The sequence below is a fragment of the Pyrus communis genome, chromosome 9 (assembly GCF_963583255.1).
Source record: "Pyrus communis chromosome 9, drPyrComm1.1, whole genome shotgun sequence".
NCBI lineage: Eukaryota > Viridiplantae > Streptophyta > Magnoliopsida > Rosales > Rosaceae > Pyrus > Pyrus communis.
Window position 1 is genome coordinate 22,235,256 of NC_084811.1, and position 15,211 is coordinate 22,250,466.

The 15,211-nt window shown below is 36.8% G+C and overlaps 2 protein-coding genes and 1 long non-coding RNA gene across 8 annotated transcripts; 1 reads left to right on the top strand and 2 right to left on the bottom strand.

The window, feature by feature from the left end:
* The first annotated feature begins 1,383 nt into the window (after window positions 1-1,383).
* Window positions 1,384-6,389, top strand: LOC137745503 (protein EMSY-LIKE 1-like). Of its 5 annotated transcripts, XM_068485464.1 has the most exons (12): window positions 1,386-1,426; window positions 1,530-1,612; window positions 2,710-2,832; window positions 2,936-3,101; window positions 3,197-3,306; window positions 3,411-3,531; window positions 3,692-3,913; window positions 4,496-4,564; window positions 4,996-5,187; window positions 5,288-5,356; window positions 5,451-5,514; window positions 6,012-6,389. In XM_068485464.1, exons 4-12 carry the CDS (start codon window positions 3,003-3,005, stop codon window positions 6,056-6,058), a joined length of 993 nt encoding a protein of 330 aa, XP_068341565.1. In that variant the 5' UTR covers window positions 1,386-1,426; window positions 1,530-1,612; window positions 2,710-2,832; window positions 2,936-3,002; the 3' UTR covers window positions 6,059-6,389. The 5 variants fall into 5 exon arrangements, with proteins under 5 accessions (XP_068341566.1, XP_068341565.1, XP_068341563.1 ...); XM_068485465.1 differs by lacking the exon at window positions 1,530-1,612 and having other exon boundaries at window positions 1,384-1,426; XM_068485462.1 differs by having other exon boundaries at window positions 1,387-1,612.
* LOC137745504 (uncharacterized) lies at window positions 6,323-8,500 on the bottom strand. The gene is made up of 2 exons (XR_011069691.1): window positions 6,622-8,500; window positions 6,323-6,523 (listed from the first exon to the last, which is right to left on the bottom strand). It is a non-coding gene; the product is annotated as an uncharacterized lncRNA (long non-coding RNA).
* A 387-nt stretch (window positions 8,501-8,887) lies between these two features.
* Window positions 8,888-14,213, bottom strand: LOC137745558 (DEK domain-containing chromatin-associated protein 4-like). 2 transcript variants are annotated; one of them, XM_068485521.1, is made up of 4 exons: window positions 13,797-14,213; window positions 13,012-13,696; window positions 10,288-10,360; window positions 8,888-10,194 (listed from the first exon to the last, which is right to left on the bottom strand). In XM_068485521.1, exons 1-4 carry the CDS (start codon window positions 14,141-14,143, stop codon window positions 9,338-9,340), a joined length of 1,962 nt encoding a protein of 653 aa, XP_068341622.1. In that variant the 5' UTR covers window positions 14,144-14,213; the 3' UTR covers window positions 8,888-9,337. The 2 variants fall into 2 exon arrangements, with proteins under 2 accessions (XP_068341622.1, XP_068341621.1); XM_068485520.1 differs by having other exon boundaries at window positions 8,888-10,360.
* Window positions 14,214-15,211: the final 998 nt, after the last annotated feature.

Sequence of the window (15,211 nt, forward strand, 5' to 3'; positions counted from 1 at the left end):
TTTATGAGTAGATATTGGAGAATAGTCTCATCAACCTAAATTCTTTAGATTACGTAATTTATATATATATTTATTGGACTCTATAGTGCGTTGTCACAGAAATAAAAGAATAGTGAGAAACAATAAACTTTATCCTTAAATTAAACTAAAAAAATTAATATGATAAGTGTACCTTAAATATTGCATCAAAATGAACATGGGAGAAACTCTTGCGCATTTGGGCATAAACCATTAAATCTGATGCATATTAAATTCAATGATAGATCTAATAATTTGAATGCGCTAATTATTCAACAACCAATGGATCTTGATAGCCTATGTGAGTCTTTTCAATCCCAAAAGAGCGGATTGTCGTGACGAAACCACCAATTGGTCTTCTTTTTAATAAGAAAAAAAAATGTTGATTCGATCCTTTTGAAGGTCTATTTTTGTATTTGAAAAACGAAAATCATTTTAAACATGTCCCTAACGGTCCTAATCTGTCCCATTTTCAATTTATTTATGTTTTATTTAGATGAACTTTCAAAAGAGAGCTTCACCTATAGAGACAAAAACACAAAATACATTTCATAGAACTCCACTAGTTTGATCAAGGAGAGACAAAAACCCAAATCCCAATAAACCTAACCCATAAACAAGCAAACCAAAATTTAAAAATTTCAACCATGCCTCGCAAAGAGGATCCGGAGAGGATCCTCCTAACAAATAGATTTGTCCAAAACTGCACTATTTATAAAAATTTCAAAATTAATTTTATATCTATAAAAACTAATTTATGAAAATTAGTGTCATAATTCATGCACTCTACGAGATTAGTTTAATAAATTTCACAATTTATGTACTTCGACTAGATCAATTTCAAAATTTTATGTGCATGTGCAAGATCAACCTCAGAATTCCTACATTTTTTGCAAAATTAGTTTCAAAATTTCAGCAATTCTGCAACATCAGTTTCAAAATTCAAGCAATTTTGCAAGATCATCTTCAAAATTTTAGCATTTTTGCAACATCAATTTCAAAACTCTTGCACTTCTAGAAGAATATTTTCAAAATTTCAGCATTTTTTCAAGATCAGTTTCAAAACCCATGCATCCAAATCATCAAAACTTGAAAATTGAATACTTTAAAAAAATAGTAGAATAAAAAACCAAAAAAAAAAAAAATTCCCATGGTTCTCATAAAAGAAAAAGAACTCATGGGTGTACTGATCGATCTCCCACCCGACGAGATCCACAAAACTTTTGGGCCTCAAGGATGTAATGGAAAATACGAAATTGAGTTCCGCCACGAAAAGTAAGGATTGTCGGTAAAATACAAAACAAAGCCCACAAACGTTTTGCTATATATACGACCAACAAAAAACCGCAACGACAACATTAACAACAACAAACTCTCCTCAACAAAGCACTAGTTTGAATTAAAAACTGTAAGCTCTCTTTCTTTCTTCTGCTTATGTAACTCTCCCTGTTCGCTTCCCTCCTCGACCCCCCTCTCTCTCTCATCCCGCTCTCTTGATTTCAAATTTCAAGATCTACGACTTGGGTTTTGTTTCGAAGTCCCAGAAGGGTCCACGAAGGGCAAAGCTCGTGACTTTCGGACATTCTTCACAAACGTTAGCCCCTGCACTTTGCTTTTTTTTTTTTTTTTTTTCTTTTTTTTCTAGGGTTCTTATATTCTTGCCCATTTTTGCACATGGACTATGATGTCTCCTAAAGCAGTGGTGAGAAAAGTTTGAACTTTTACCGTTTTCTCGGATCTGGGTCGTGTTCCTAAGGGATTTTGGGTGGTGGGTTAGTGTTTAATTTGGTTAATTTGTATAATTGGGTTTCGTTCGATCCCTGCGGAGTGGGTTTTCTGCAAATTAGGGTTTTGGGGGTTCTTGGGTTTTGTTCGAATAAGGGAGATTGAGGTTATAATTGTGTGATTTTTCGGTGTTCGTCTGTGGGTTTTGTTTTTGGGAATTTGGGTTTTGGCAATGCATGGAATTAGGGTATTTGACAGGTTTATTTTGCTCTCTATGCCTGAAATGCTAAGGGTTTGGATTTCTTACTTCTTGTGCTAATAGTGAATAAAGAGAAGAAAAAATTACTGTGAAACATTTTCTGCTCTTTTTGTAAAGGGGTTACAAATTACTTGGGCTTGCCAACTTAAAGTGACTCTAATTTCGCAGTTTCGGCTCTTTTCATTTTTGCCCTATTATAATGATCATTACGGATACTGGATAGAGTGGAAGAAACCAAAGATTGGATAAGGCATGAATTTTTTTTCAATGAATTTTACGATTCACAGATTGATAAAATAAAAACCGTAATTTGTATGCGTGAATATTTACGGAAGATGCATGGATATCAACGATGCGAGTGTTATTTAAATTCCCGTACTGCATTTATTTACTTAAAACAGTTGTTTGTTGCCTTTATCATATAAGTAAATGTACGAGAACTATGTACCAAACAAGTTCCCAGCAGTTCTGCTGTAATTTTGTATTAATAGCATTGGATGAGACCGCTTGTTGCCAACTAAGGGTGAATTCTTGTGAACTTTAGACAATTTTGTTCTTCTCGAGTTTGTACTTCATAACAGATTCAACCCAAGTAGTCACTGATTTTCTTTGCAAATTGTTAACTTTCTCAACAGAATGTGTAATCCTTAATTTGATAAATATACAGATTCTAAATTATCATTATTTTTCTTTTTACTTGTATTCAGGGTAAATATACTTCGCAATCAATAGCTTTGGAAGACCACTAACTGCATATGGTGCAAACTTTCATCTAAATGCTCTGCGCTGTTAGTTGTATCTAAACAGTAATAGTTATCCTTTCGTCTGAGGTAAAGTTACAGGTGACACAATTCTTGTACTATCATGTATACCTTTATATGGAATAACTGCAGGCACTGATGATGATGACCTTCCTCCATGTCATCAAAACAGAATTCCTCAAGGGGGTCAAGTCTCAGGAAATAAAAGATCTGCTGTAGGTTCTATCTCATTTTCTAGGATGTATGCAGACATGGAGGCCCAAATTCATCACCTTGAGCAAGAAGCGTACTGTGCGGTCCTACGGGCATTTAAAGCGCAGTCAAATGCAATTACTTGGGTATTTATGGTTGCATGTCTGTGTGCTTGTTATCTTGAATCCTTGATATTGTCTGTCAATCAGCCTTTAATATTTATCATGGGTGTGAATATCAGGAGAAGGAAGGTTTGATTACTGAACTTAGGAAAGAACTGAGAGTATCAGATGATGAACACAGAGAGCTTCTGACCAGGGTTAATTCTGAGGACATCATCGATAAGATAAGGTAAGTCTCTTGAAAGTTGAAAAATATGTAACAGAGTGACTCATAAATTGGCTGGGGATTTAGTATTATATTTTTTAATTGCCACATGGTGGTGAACGTATCAGAGTGTGGAGAGACAAAGGTGGTCATCAAGCTGCCAGGCTTACTTCATCTCAGAATGCATATGAACTTTTACCTAGTCCTACTATTTCAGCGTCCCGAAAGAAACAGAAAACATCACAATCGGTAACTTCTTTGGCACTTCTTTGGCAGCCTTTGTGTTTAAAAGGAATTTAAGGAGCTCATTTGAGCCATGAGGAAAGGCAATTATAAACTTAAAAAGTACTCAGTATGGTCGTGTGAAGAAAAACTGTTAGTTGACCTTTGTTTTGTTTGTTGTTTGTAGCATGGTCAGCCATTCCCTGGTTTATCCTCAATGAAGTCCATGAAATACCCTTCAACAGGGCCTGCTGGAAGTAGACAATTCACCCGCAGTTCTTCTGGTCCCTTTGTCGAAGCGGCTGTTGCAGAAGCATCTGATTCATTAGTTGGAAGGAAAGTGTGGACAAGGTGGCCTGAAGACAACAGCTTCTATGAAGCCGTTATCACTTACTACAACCCGGCTGAGGTAGGTTTTGAAGTCTCTGTGAGGTGTTTCTGATTCAGTCCTGTAACAACATTAGTTGTTTTGAATATGTAAGTTTTCTGGTAACGTGCACATGTCAGAGTGAAAGAAGCATAGATGAAATTTTGCGGAGTTAATTTGTATTATTAGTGGTAACTTCCGGTTTGTTGTTTTATTATTTAATTTATGTTTGATAGGGTTGTGCTCTTACCAGATTTGATAGGATGGAAGCTAGAAATTCTCTTAGATTGCATAAGTGAACACTGTACCATGTAATACCACTAGGGAGGCTTGTTCGTATATTTTAGGTTCAGTTGACTTTAATTAAAAATGAATAGCATAGACATTCTTTTTGATTAAAAGTTGATGACTTCTAGTCTGAATCTCCTCGTCAGTGTCAGTTCTTAAGATTGTTTTGCCTCTTCTAATAAATAACACCCAACATTCTTACAAGGTATTTTGAATAATTGAACCAAAGTGGTTGTCATCGGTACATGACGCTGGAATAAGTTTAATGTTAAAGATACATCCGTTTTGACATGTTTTGCCACTTTTAGCTGACATTCAAATAACCCGTGTTTACAGGGTCGACATGCTTTGGTCTATGACATACATACACCAAATGAGACATGGGAATGGGTTGATCTCAAAGAGGTAAGTCTATAGGTTCTATGCGATGTGTGCATGTATTCCACTATGACATTAACGTGCTAATATTCCTGTAGCTATTTGTTGAACCAAATCATTAACCGAAAAGTAGGATCCACAAGGAAAAAGCATAAGGGATACAGATTTAGAGCTTTTATTTCTTCTGCTAGCCTTATTAATAATAAGCAGATACCAGCATCTTAGTCCTTGATTACATAAACAACCTATATAATTAAAGCCCTCCAATATAATTAAAATCACTGGCTTTTATCGACCATTTATTCTTGACGTATATACATTTTTCACGTTGCTGGTTTTAATCATATTCATCCATCTTGTTTTTGGTAACCAACCAAGTTCTATCTCAAGAAATCAAGAATTTTATGTTGTATTTTAAAAAGGGGACAAGGACTCCATTGACTCGTTACTGATTACAGATCTCTCCGGAGGATATCTGTTGGGAAGATCCTGGCCCATTAGGACGCAGGGCTAAGAAATCCACTAGCCAGACCACAAGAAGGCGAGGACCCACAAAGTCTCAATCAAAGAAAGAACTTCCATCACAAAATGGTATAGGGAAGGTGCCAGATGATTTGGAATTATTAAATACTGATACCCTGGTAAAGGAGGTATGTATGATGAACTTGAGCCTACCGTATCTGAATTTATGTTCGTTATATTCATTTCTCTTTTTTTTTCTTTTTTTTTTTTTTTTCAAAATTTTACTAGGTGGAGAGAGTTTTCAATGCAAGTGAGCCAGATCCTTTTGAGCTCGAAAAAGCAAGGAAAATGCTGAAAGTGAGATTAATATGCATCCTTCACCCTTTCTATCCGGTTCCTCATATAGTCTAAGTTAACATTCCAATTTGCCGTTTATATGTATCGCATGCAGGATCACGAACAGGCCCTGGTTGACGCCATTCAAAGGCTGGCATATGCATCGGATGGTGAAAGTGGTAATAGATATATGTGTACATAATTATCCCTGATAACTCGGTTTTACATTTCTTTTTCTCCTGTTTTGAGCTCAAAATAAGTTAAATAGCCAATTGTTGTACCATCCATAGAGTTTTCGTTATGGATCAGCACGTTGGAATTCTTTCTCCTTAGCAGTATTTGCAATACCTGTGCCTTTGTTAGTCCATATTTATCTTTTAGTTGATTTAAAGGAAAATAACCCATCACATAACAGTGTGTACGAAATGACTGAGACCTTGTCATATTAATGAAGACTCGTAAATGTAATGGATCCCTCAAGATGGATGGATTACTCGCTAATAATTATACGATCATCACTCTAGATCCAAATTCTGTCTGCCGGTTCCCAACCCCCTCCCCCCAATACATTTGTTTATACATACTTGCAATAAGGGAAGATGAACAAACGTTATGACCATGATTTGTGATTAAGCTGTTTGAATTCTGCTTATTTCTTTGTATTTTTTCTTCAAAGCAGATGGAGAGCACACATTTCTGCACAGTCGGTCAATGGATGGATAGCAACGGGAACAAGTAGCGTTGTTGAAAGCATCACGGTACTGACTTTGAGTCCACAATGGGATGATCTTTGGCTGGTCGGCTTTGAAGGCAGCAGGAACACATGCGGTGATGATGTCGACTGCATAGGCTTTCTGTTTGATCGAATTTTAGGATTTTTCATGCGTAACTTTAGGCACATCCACATGTAAAAAGATCTCGATTTAGTGTTCCAGATACGGTTTGAGAAGACTTTGTTTCAGCAGTTACTAGTCTGAACCTGATAGATTGTTGCTCAAATGTAAAGTTGCTTATAGCAGATGACATCTAGAAATGTACAATTTTGTTGATTTCATCGTCTTATTTCATGTTATGAACTTGTCCTGATTCCTGTATGAAGCTGGAGATTTATAGCTTACAGTGTTGATCTCACGTCGCGTTTAAACCTCTTACATAAATCCTGCGAAGAAAGCAAACAAATTCGTATTCCTGGAAAAATATCATTAGTGCGGTTAAACTCAGATCATTGAGCGTAAACATTCCATCTGGTTTTACCTTAAAATGGTGATGGTTAAATTGATAAATACCTGAACACGAAGCGAATGTTGGACTGAATTGCAGTAATTCGATCTGTATGAATTCGATTAGTGGACTTTACTACACCAGTTAGATGCCCGGGGCTTGCCCTCATGAAATTGGTGCATCCATCCTGTCCTGGGTGCCGGTAGAGCCGGAGATGAGAGCACCTTACACAAACGAATATCAAAGAATGAAGGATTTCAGTTCATCGTTTAGGAAAGGATGGGCTCTAATTACTGTCGAAATCCAGGCTGAGGTTTTTCATTCATCGACGAACATCAAAAGAAAATACAAAACGCAACATATTTTGTGATTACATCGACATTCAAATGTAGGAACTATACCCTTACAAAGCTTAACATAGTTCCATATACTCGGCAAATGGATCTTGATGCAAGAACGATGTTCTTGTGCCATGTTGACCACAACGATATTAGTTCATCCATATACAAACATGGCCCTTCTACTCACAAAGGCAAAGGAAATTTCAGATAACAAAGACAATAAGTCGACTAAACCGATTATAAAAGAAAAGATTGCTCTAATACCGTGAAGTAATGCCGGTGAACCAAGTACGGTTTCATGCATATCTTACGTAAACAAAGTATTCTAAAGTGTAATGACAGTGAAATACAAATGTCCAAAGAGAATCATACACCATCAGCAGACTGGATTCCAAAGGTACAAGTTGAAAGAGGCAGCTAGCAGAAAGTTGAAATACCAAATCAGCTCTGCATTAAGCAGCTAAACTTGTCTCCGATGTGCAACCAGATTATAATAAAATGTTTTAGCTAACTATCAAAGGTCCTGTATAACAACAGAATGTCCAGTGCGCACAATGTTTTTGAATCTTTTACTTCATACCAAAAGAATAAAACGATCAACACAACGATTGGTCTTCGTCTACATATTCCCAAAACTGATCCGTTGGACGAATAGACATGTTCTTACACTAATCACATGAAGTTTCTATGAATCAAATCGATCTCAGAATGCACTCTACAACAGAAACAATCCTCCTAGTGTAAATTCTTCTACCACGAAAACAATCCCAAATAACATAACTCAACCAAACGTTGCGGATTACTAGTGTCTCATTCCTTATTGTGTAAATGTCTTTGAAATAAATCAACATACATCAGCATGCTACATATCCTATAAGGTAGCGCAAGAGATCTTGTTCTTTCGGGACTCAGGGACGTACAAGGATAAACCCATCACCAGAAAATGATTAAAATCTATAATCTACCTCATTAGCATCTTAATCTCAACCTTAACAAGATCATAAACATCTCTAAAATTCAAGCAGCTCCAGTTAAAAATCAAAACTTGATCAATAATTTCGAAATCTAAAGCACCAAATGCAGTCATAAACTGAATAATTATGAGAATCTGTCACACCACAATTGCACTTGTAATTTGTAAACAAACCGATCATCCACCAAATTCAAAGACAAAGAAAAACAGGAGAGAAATATTAACAGAGAGAAAATAAAAAATAAAACACACCCGCAGAAGAGCAACGCAAACGAAATCCGATTCTGCAGATGAATTGGAAGGGACCCTTTGAGTCAGCAACTACACCGTGAAGCCTGAAGGCATTGCTGCGAATCTACCGGCGTATCTGATATCAAAGGCGACGGCTTTGAAGCCCCATTTGAGCAGAAAGTTGGCTATCTGGTTTTGGGATTATTTGGGTTGGTTTTTGAAGATCATGTGGATTTCCTCCTCCTCCTCCTCTGTCATGAAAAGAGTGTGATTGTAACTGGCAAATGATGTTAGAGAGAGAGAGAGAGAGGGAGAGAGGGAGAGAGAGAGAGAGAGAGAGAGAAAGAGGATGACTTTGTTTTGAAGGAAATGATATCCACAACAAGGATTTTTGTGTTGAATTTGCATCATTGCGTGTGACATTTTGAGAAGAATACCTGGAATAAAGGCGTACCCCTCGAGGAAAGGAAATTCAAAGGAAGGAGGTCCTCCATTAGACTCTGGCTTTTTTTAATAATTTTTTTTTTTTTTTTGGTTAAGAAATAAAGGAAAATATGGGCTAATATTACTCTAATCTAGTGATATTTCGCTTCACTTATTACATTTAAATTATAAGTAAGAGATCTTAGATTTGGTTCTCGTCAAAAGAGAATTTGAACCACATTATTCCTAACTCATTGTCAGATTTAACTCACTCTCACATCTCCTTAGTGTAGATAATATCAGTTGTACTAAAAAAAATCATTGATATACGATGGATAAACCGATGGTTATGATAAAAGAAAATGAAATGTTCCAATCGTAACAATTATACAATAAAATGGTGACATGTCATCATGTAAAAAAGAATAAATGATTTATTACACATAAGAAAGAATAGATAACTCACATGAACATGTTTGAAGTAATTTTACATCATTGAAATTTGAAACTGCTTGTCATAAAAAAGATAACGGTTCTCAAACCTAAAACGTCACATTTAGACCCTTCAGCAGAGAGTCATCTGCTTAAGCCACCTCTCCAAAAGGCCATCCTCCACTTCTTGGCTTGCAAATTCTTCCTTAGAATGCCAATAACAATTCTCATAATTTACGCATTCGATTATCAACATATGTCATTGAGAAATATCAATTTCGATCTATATCGTTTGCTGTTTAACTGATTTGTTTGCCAGGATGATGCTTCAAAAAGGATCTAAACATTTGACCAGTTTATATGGTTTATGACAGGTGCATTTCAGCTTCCTCGGCCTCTAGCTCGTTTAGCTGGACCAGCTGTTGTTGGTGCCGCTGCTGCCGCCCTCTTTGAGGGCCGTCCCGCACTCCTTTTCGATGGGCTTTCTTGCTCTTTTGTCGCTTGTCTCCCACCAGAACTTCTGCGCGAACCTTGATCTTTCTGCGTGTTTCCTTTGCCATTTCGATTTTTCCTCTGCTCTGCTCTTCTCCCTTTGCTGTTATTCTCAGGGTTCTTTGATGTCTCTAGCAATGATCCGGTTTTGGACGAGGAGCTCTTCATCAAGAAATTTGCGGCACTTTGCTTTTTCCCACTTGCGTTATTGTTTCTCTTCTTTTCCGTCTCTGCTTTGGTTTCTGAGTTCTCATTGCTAGATACCACTCTCTTCTTTTCCGTCTCAGCTTTGGACTCTGAATTCTCATTGGCATCTGAACTTCTGTTGTTGTTAGTATAACTACGGGTCCTGACATTTTTGCTCGTGTTGTTTCTTGTACTGCTCCCAAGTCCTTCTTTTCTTCTCTTCTTAGTGACACGGAATTTCTCGATTTCATCCGAGGACTCTTCTTTTTGTTTCCAATTTACAGCTGGTTTGACATCACAAGTGGCCTGCTTTTTTCTTGTGTCTGGTCCCAAAGAAGATGTGGATGCTCTTGCAGCAATGGAACTGCGCTTGCAACAAGCATTCAATGGAAGTGAGAGTTTTGATTTTGCTAGCAACGAATCTGAAGTTTCAGGATCGGGATTCAGAGGTGGAGCTGGTTGTGTCAGAATTTCTTCTTCGGGTGGTGCATCTTGTTTAGGAGCCAGACGAGCCATTTCCTTTGACACAAAGGACCGAAGCTCACACGCAGCCTTGTATTCTGGAGACATTTTCCCAAAGAAGACTATGGCATTGTTGTAAATAATCAACAGATCTCGAAAGAATAACATTCTGCTGCAATGCGAGTACCAACCTCCTTCAAGTCTGGTTTGCACCATTTCGAAATCTACATGTTGCCGGATCATTTTTGTATAAATTGGGTTATCCTGCAACATTTGAGAAGCATAAGCGATATTGTTATTTCATATGCTGAAGTAACCAAAGAATTACAGATACGATGATGCTGTTACGCAGAGAAATATAAGGTCGTCGCAATATAAGAATTTGATTCTCGGACTAAAAAATGTAGGCCAGGGCCCTAGCACCCAAGTTTGAATCTCTTCCCCGTCAATTAGACTAGTTTAAAATATCTTGTAAGTTATCTCATTGGTTCAGACAGGTCCGCTTCACCCTTTTTCAATTGCCCCTTTATTACAAGAGATTGGTTTATTTTAAACTAAAACTGAACAAAGTGGAATGTGAATTCAGGCACACATCCATCCCAGCCATCGTTATATTTATCTCCACTTGATCAGAAGATGTTTGAAGTTCGAATCATTCTCATATTAGGAAAATGAAAAGAGTGGATACCATGACCTGATGTGGTACACCTATATTGCACTACAATTTTTGCCTGTATGTTTTTTATTCTGTCTATAGTTGAAGATCAAATCGAGAGTAGACATAATTTTTTTTTCTTTTTTTTTGGGAAGTAGTATTCTACTGGAACATGAGAGAGTGTGAACCCTTGACGCAATGACTTTAAAAAGGAGATTCCCACCAGAAATCAGGTACGCATAAAGGCAGCAGGTGGGTGGATCAATTTTTTTTTTTTTTTTTTTTTTTTTTTTTCAAAAAAAAGAAAGACAATTGGTGACCATAGTTATCCCCTCTAGACTTGGGGAGGCTATGAAAAAATTTACCATCCCCATACCAAGTCAAATAGACTCATCAATTTGACCAATTTAGAGCATTAAACCCAAACTTCCCACATTTTTTGTTTATTGGAGAGCCGCAGTCAACGCCCTTATCACTGGGCCACTTCTTGTGGTTACTAGTGGATCATTCTCAGTCTTTCTAATATGCACCATCACCTAGAATATAACTGCACACAATCAAGGTTTTAAAATACGCTAGGTGCTAGTTGAGCGACAAGCTGGAGCATAGTGCGTAGGCGACTAGGCATGCACCTAAACAGACTAGGCAAATTTAAGTAAATCTATTACATTATGTGTAAATAAGTGTCAGATTATACTTAAAATATACATAATTTCATCATAAACTATAAAATAGAATGACATATGTATTATGAAGTATTAGAACATATGAAAGCATGGGGAACAAGGATATAAAGTGTGTTCATTTAAGTATGTAACAAGTTTTTTACAATTTATTAAAAAAAAATGAAATACACAATGAAAGTTATCTATTCTCTGTCTTAGTGAGTTATGACCTAAGCACGTATAGACAGGCTAGACGGGTGTCTAAGCGGTTTAAGCAAGCGCCTCAGTAGGACTTGATGTCATTTCTTAATTTTCAAACGTCTAAACATTAATCAGGACGGTAACCAGCCGCCTAACGCTTAAACGGACCTAGGCAGAGCTAGATGAGAATTTTTAGAACTGAACACAAAATATGGAAAAGAACAATAAACGTGACAGCCATTAAACCCGCGTTGACATGTCGCCATCTCCTTGGATAGTGACGTTGACCCAAATACGTTGCCGTTCGATGATTTAATATTCAAAACTAGAATTTATTTGAATGTATGGCATTTTACCACTTAAATCAATTTTTTTTCAACATTGCAATGCTGCGTCAAATTACGGTTCATTGCAAAGTCGAAGCTCTAATAAATTTTCTATCAATTTATCGTTAAATGATGACGTGATACAAAAAAAAAAATAAAAAACAACAAATTACATCTTATCATCTCAATTTTAAGAGACATAATAAATTCATACCTTTTTTTTAATATTTAATATTATATATCAACTTACGAATTTGTTATAGTATCATATCTCGTTTCTTTGTCTGTCAATAGTTAATAGATAAATTGACGACAAGAAGTCATTATAGCAAATTTGTAAGTTAATATATGACATTGTCATGTTCAAAAAATAAGCTGTGAATTTGTTATGTAATTCAAAGTTAGGGTTGTAAAATGTATTTGTCTTTTTTATATTTTTTTTTAAATTTAGAATAAAGAGTGAGTTTCGTGCCTGTCACTTCATCATTAAGACCATCCCCAATGATTGGGCTAAAAACTAAATATTTTAATCCAAAAAATTTAGTTTTTAACCCAGAAACAGTTTTTCTGCTCCAACCGTTCTAATTTAAAATTTTAGCCCTTAGATTATTAACGAATGAACTTAGGCTATTTTTTTGTTAAATTAAATTTAAAAAATAAATAAATATGTGGACTATTGTAAATTAATTTTATAAACATTTTAATCTAAAAAAATTTAAATTCCGATAAATATTAAGTAGAGTCCACTCCGATTTCTGGGCCAAAGTTTTGGAAAGGAATTTGGTCTTGGTTTAGCATTTAGTATTTAGCCCAAATTTTCCTCTTAGAGTAGGTTTGGGAGGAAATTTTGAAAGGTAATTTAACTTTTAGTCCATCATTAGAGTTGGTCTAAATAGTTCCATCAATAAAAAAATAATTAAAAATCTGACCATGCAATGAAACGTAAATTGATGTATGATAATATAGTGTTAAAATGATAAAGTACGAAATTGTTATGTATCCTAAACTTAAGGTGATAAAATATTTTTTATTTTTTATTTTTTATTTTTAAAGGAAAAATAAGCGAACCTGGGAATGGAGCCGGCGCTCGAATAAAGAGGCAAACTTATGAGAGCGAAGGATCGCGAGGAAATCCACCAACGGCTGAGATTCAACTGGAACCCTCTTCGTGGCGGGAGATCGATCCTCCTGCTCCGGTTCACTTGGCTCACCCGGTTCGACCGGTTCCGGATCATTCCCTGCTTTTCTCGACAATCTCACCGAGCTCTTCACTTCACTGCTACTTTGACGACTCTCCTTCGTCCCTTCTTCCCCTCCCTTTGACTCAGCCATCGATTCCCTCAACTCGCCCGAGTTCCCCTTCTCCGATTCCATACCCGCCGGTTCTTTCGCCACCGAATCGGAACTTCCGTTGCACGAATCCTCCACCGCCGGATTACTCGACTTCTCGGCCGACCCGATCTCCTTACCTGCTGGTTCAACCGGTTTATTCGGATCCGAACCATTACCCGTACCGGCATATCCGGTGCCGGGTTCCTCGGGTTTCCGATCTGTCGTGTTCGACTCGTCAAACGACTGGCCGTCGTGCACCAATAAATCGCCGGAGATATCTTTTTTCTCCGGCAAGACGTCATCCGGTTTAATCTCTTCCTCTCCGGTTTTCTCGAGATCCGATTTTTCTACCGGTTTTTCGGTCTCCCACAGACTATGTTCGCGCACTTCTTTCAACCTCTTCACCTTCGATTGCAAACACCTAGACGATTAATTTTAATCACAAAAAATAATAAATTAATTAATTTTGATCCGATAATTGATAAAATCAAAACGCCGTCGCGTCGGGTTGAGATTTTTACACGATGGAGCGGTCGTAGCGTTGCAGTTCGCGTCGAAGTTCGTCGAGCCGCCGCTGCCGCAACTGGTCGAGCCAGGGGATGGAGGATTTATCGTCGTCGCTGGCGGCGGACATGTTATCGGAGTGGTTAAAGCGGCGGCGGAGGTCGTGGAACTTGCGCTTGCAGGCGTGCGGGGTGAGGAGGTGAAGGTTGGAACTGCGCTTCCGGAGTTCGGTGGCGACGGAGTTCCAGCTCTGGGTGCCGAAGCGGTGGACGGCGCCGGCGAGGAGGAGCTCCTCCCACGTCCCCCATGTCGGTGTTTGTTTCTGGGGAAAATTAGGGGGCTTGTTATCCATAAGGAAAATCATTTAGTTAGTCCATTGTCTCTAAATAAGTTTCGGTTCTTCTGGTTTTGGCCTCTGCAAATTCCATGGAGAATGTGTGATTTTAATTCCCTTGTTTTATTTGTCTGTATTGTGACATAGGAAAAGGGATCCCCTCTGGATCTCCCCTCCAAAGCCGAGGATTAAATAATTTAGATCTTAAAAATTTGATTAAACGGTTAAAAATTATTATAATTTTTAAAAAATTTTACTAATTTATCTGTTTTTAACTATTTGATCAAATTTCAAAGGTTCGAATTACTTAATCTTGGGGCTTTTGAGGGAGAGATCCAAAGAGGATCTCTTTCCGTGATATAGACACTTATCTTGAGTATGTTATAGCTTGTTTGGATGTACTTTTACTTTTGGTGAAAATATTTATGGAAGCAATCCTTAGGAAAAATGCTAATAAATCCCAAAAAAAGTTGAAGTGTTTCTTTGAAGAAGCACATAACTAGTGTTTCTTCTAAAAATATTTTTTCTAAAAACGTTTTCAATTATTTTAAAAATACATTTAAACAAGTCTTTATACGCTTCGCACCTTATTGGCTTTGCTTTTGTCGGCCAAAATTACTATTTTGTTTCCTAGTTTTGTAGCATTTAAGTAAATTTACCTTTTTTCATCTTGACAAATATAATATTAATTTTAAAATAATATTTACGTTTGTCAATTAGGACTATAGTCTAATTGTATTTTTCATTTCTTGTAAACGAAAGATTTTAGATTCGATTATCGTCAAAAATGAATTTGAATCCCATTATTATGACTAACCCATTGTGTGGCTCCACTCTCCTATTCCTTATGTAAATATATCGTTTGTTTAAAATAATACTTACTTTTCAAGGCACATGTTATATATTTTGCGAATAACATAAAATTCTATAATCTAAGCTTTAAAATTTTATTTGAAATTTATTTTTTGCAAAAAAAAAAACATTCTAGGCCACGTCTAGACGCCTAGGATAGGCTCGTGTTCGTCGTTCGACTAACGCCTAACACATTTTAGAACCTTACTTCGTAACATATTCATGATGAACCATTTATGTATTTAC

Bases quoted from the DNA above. Each gene is read 5' to 3' on its own strand.
- LOC137745503 (XM_068485465.1), top strand. From the start codon at position 3,003: ATGTATGCAGACATGGAGGCCCAAATTCATCACCTTGAGCAAGAAGCG. The intron at 3,102-3,196 runs GTATTTATGGTT...TGTGAATATCAG, and splicing joins AGTCAAATGCAATTACTTGG to GAGAAGGAAGGTTTGATTAC. The intron at 5,188-5,287 runs GTATGTATGATG...AAATTTTACTAG, and splicing joins CTGATACCCTGGTAAAGGAG to GTGGAGAGAGTTTTCAATGC.
- LOC137745558 (XM_068485520.1), bottom strand. From the start codon at position 14,143: ATGATTTTCCTTATGGATAACAAGCCCCCTAATTTTCCCCAGAAACAA. The intron at 13,697-13,796 runs GTAAAAATCTCA...TTAATCGTCTAG, and splicing joins CGCTACGACCGCTCCATCGT to GTGTTTGCAATCGAAGGTGA. The intron at 10,361-13,011 runs GTTCGCTTATTT...CAAATGTTGCAG, and splicing joins AGCGCCGGCTCCATTCCCAG to GATAACCCAATTTATACAAA.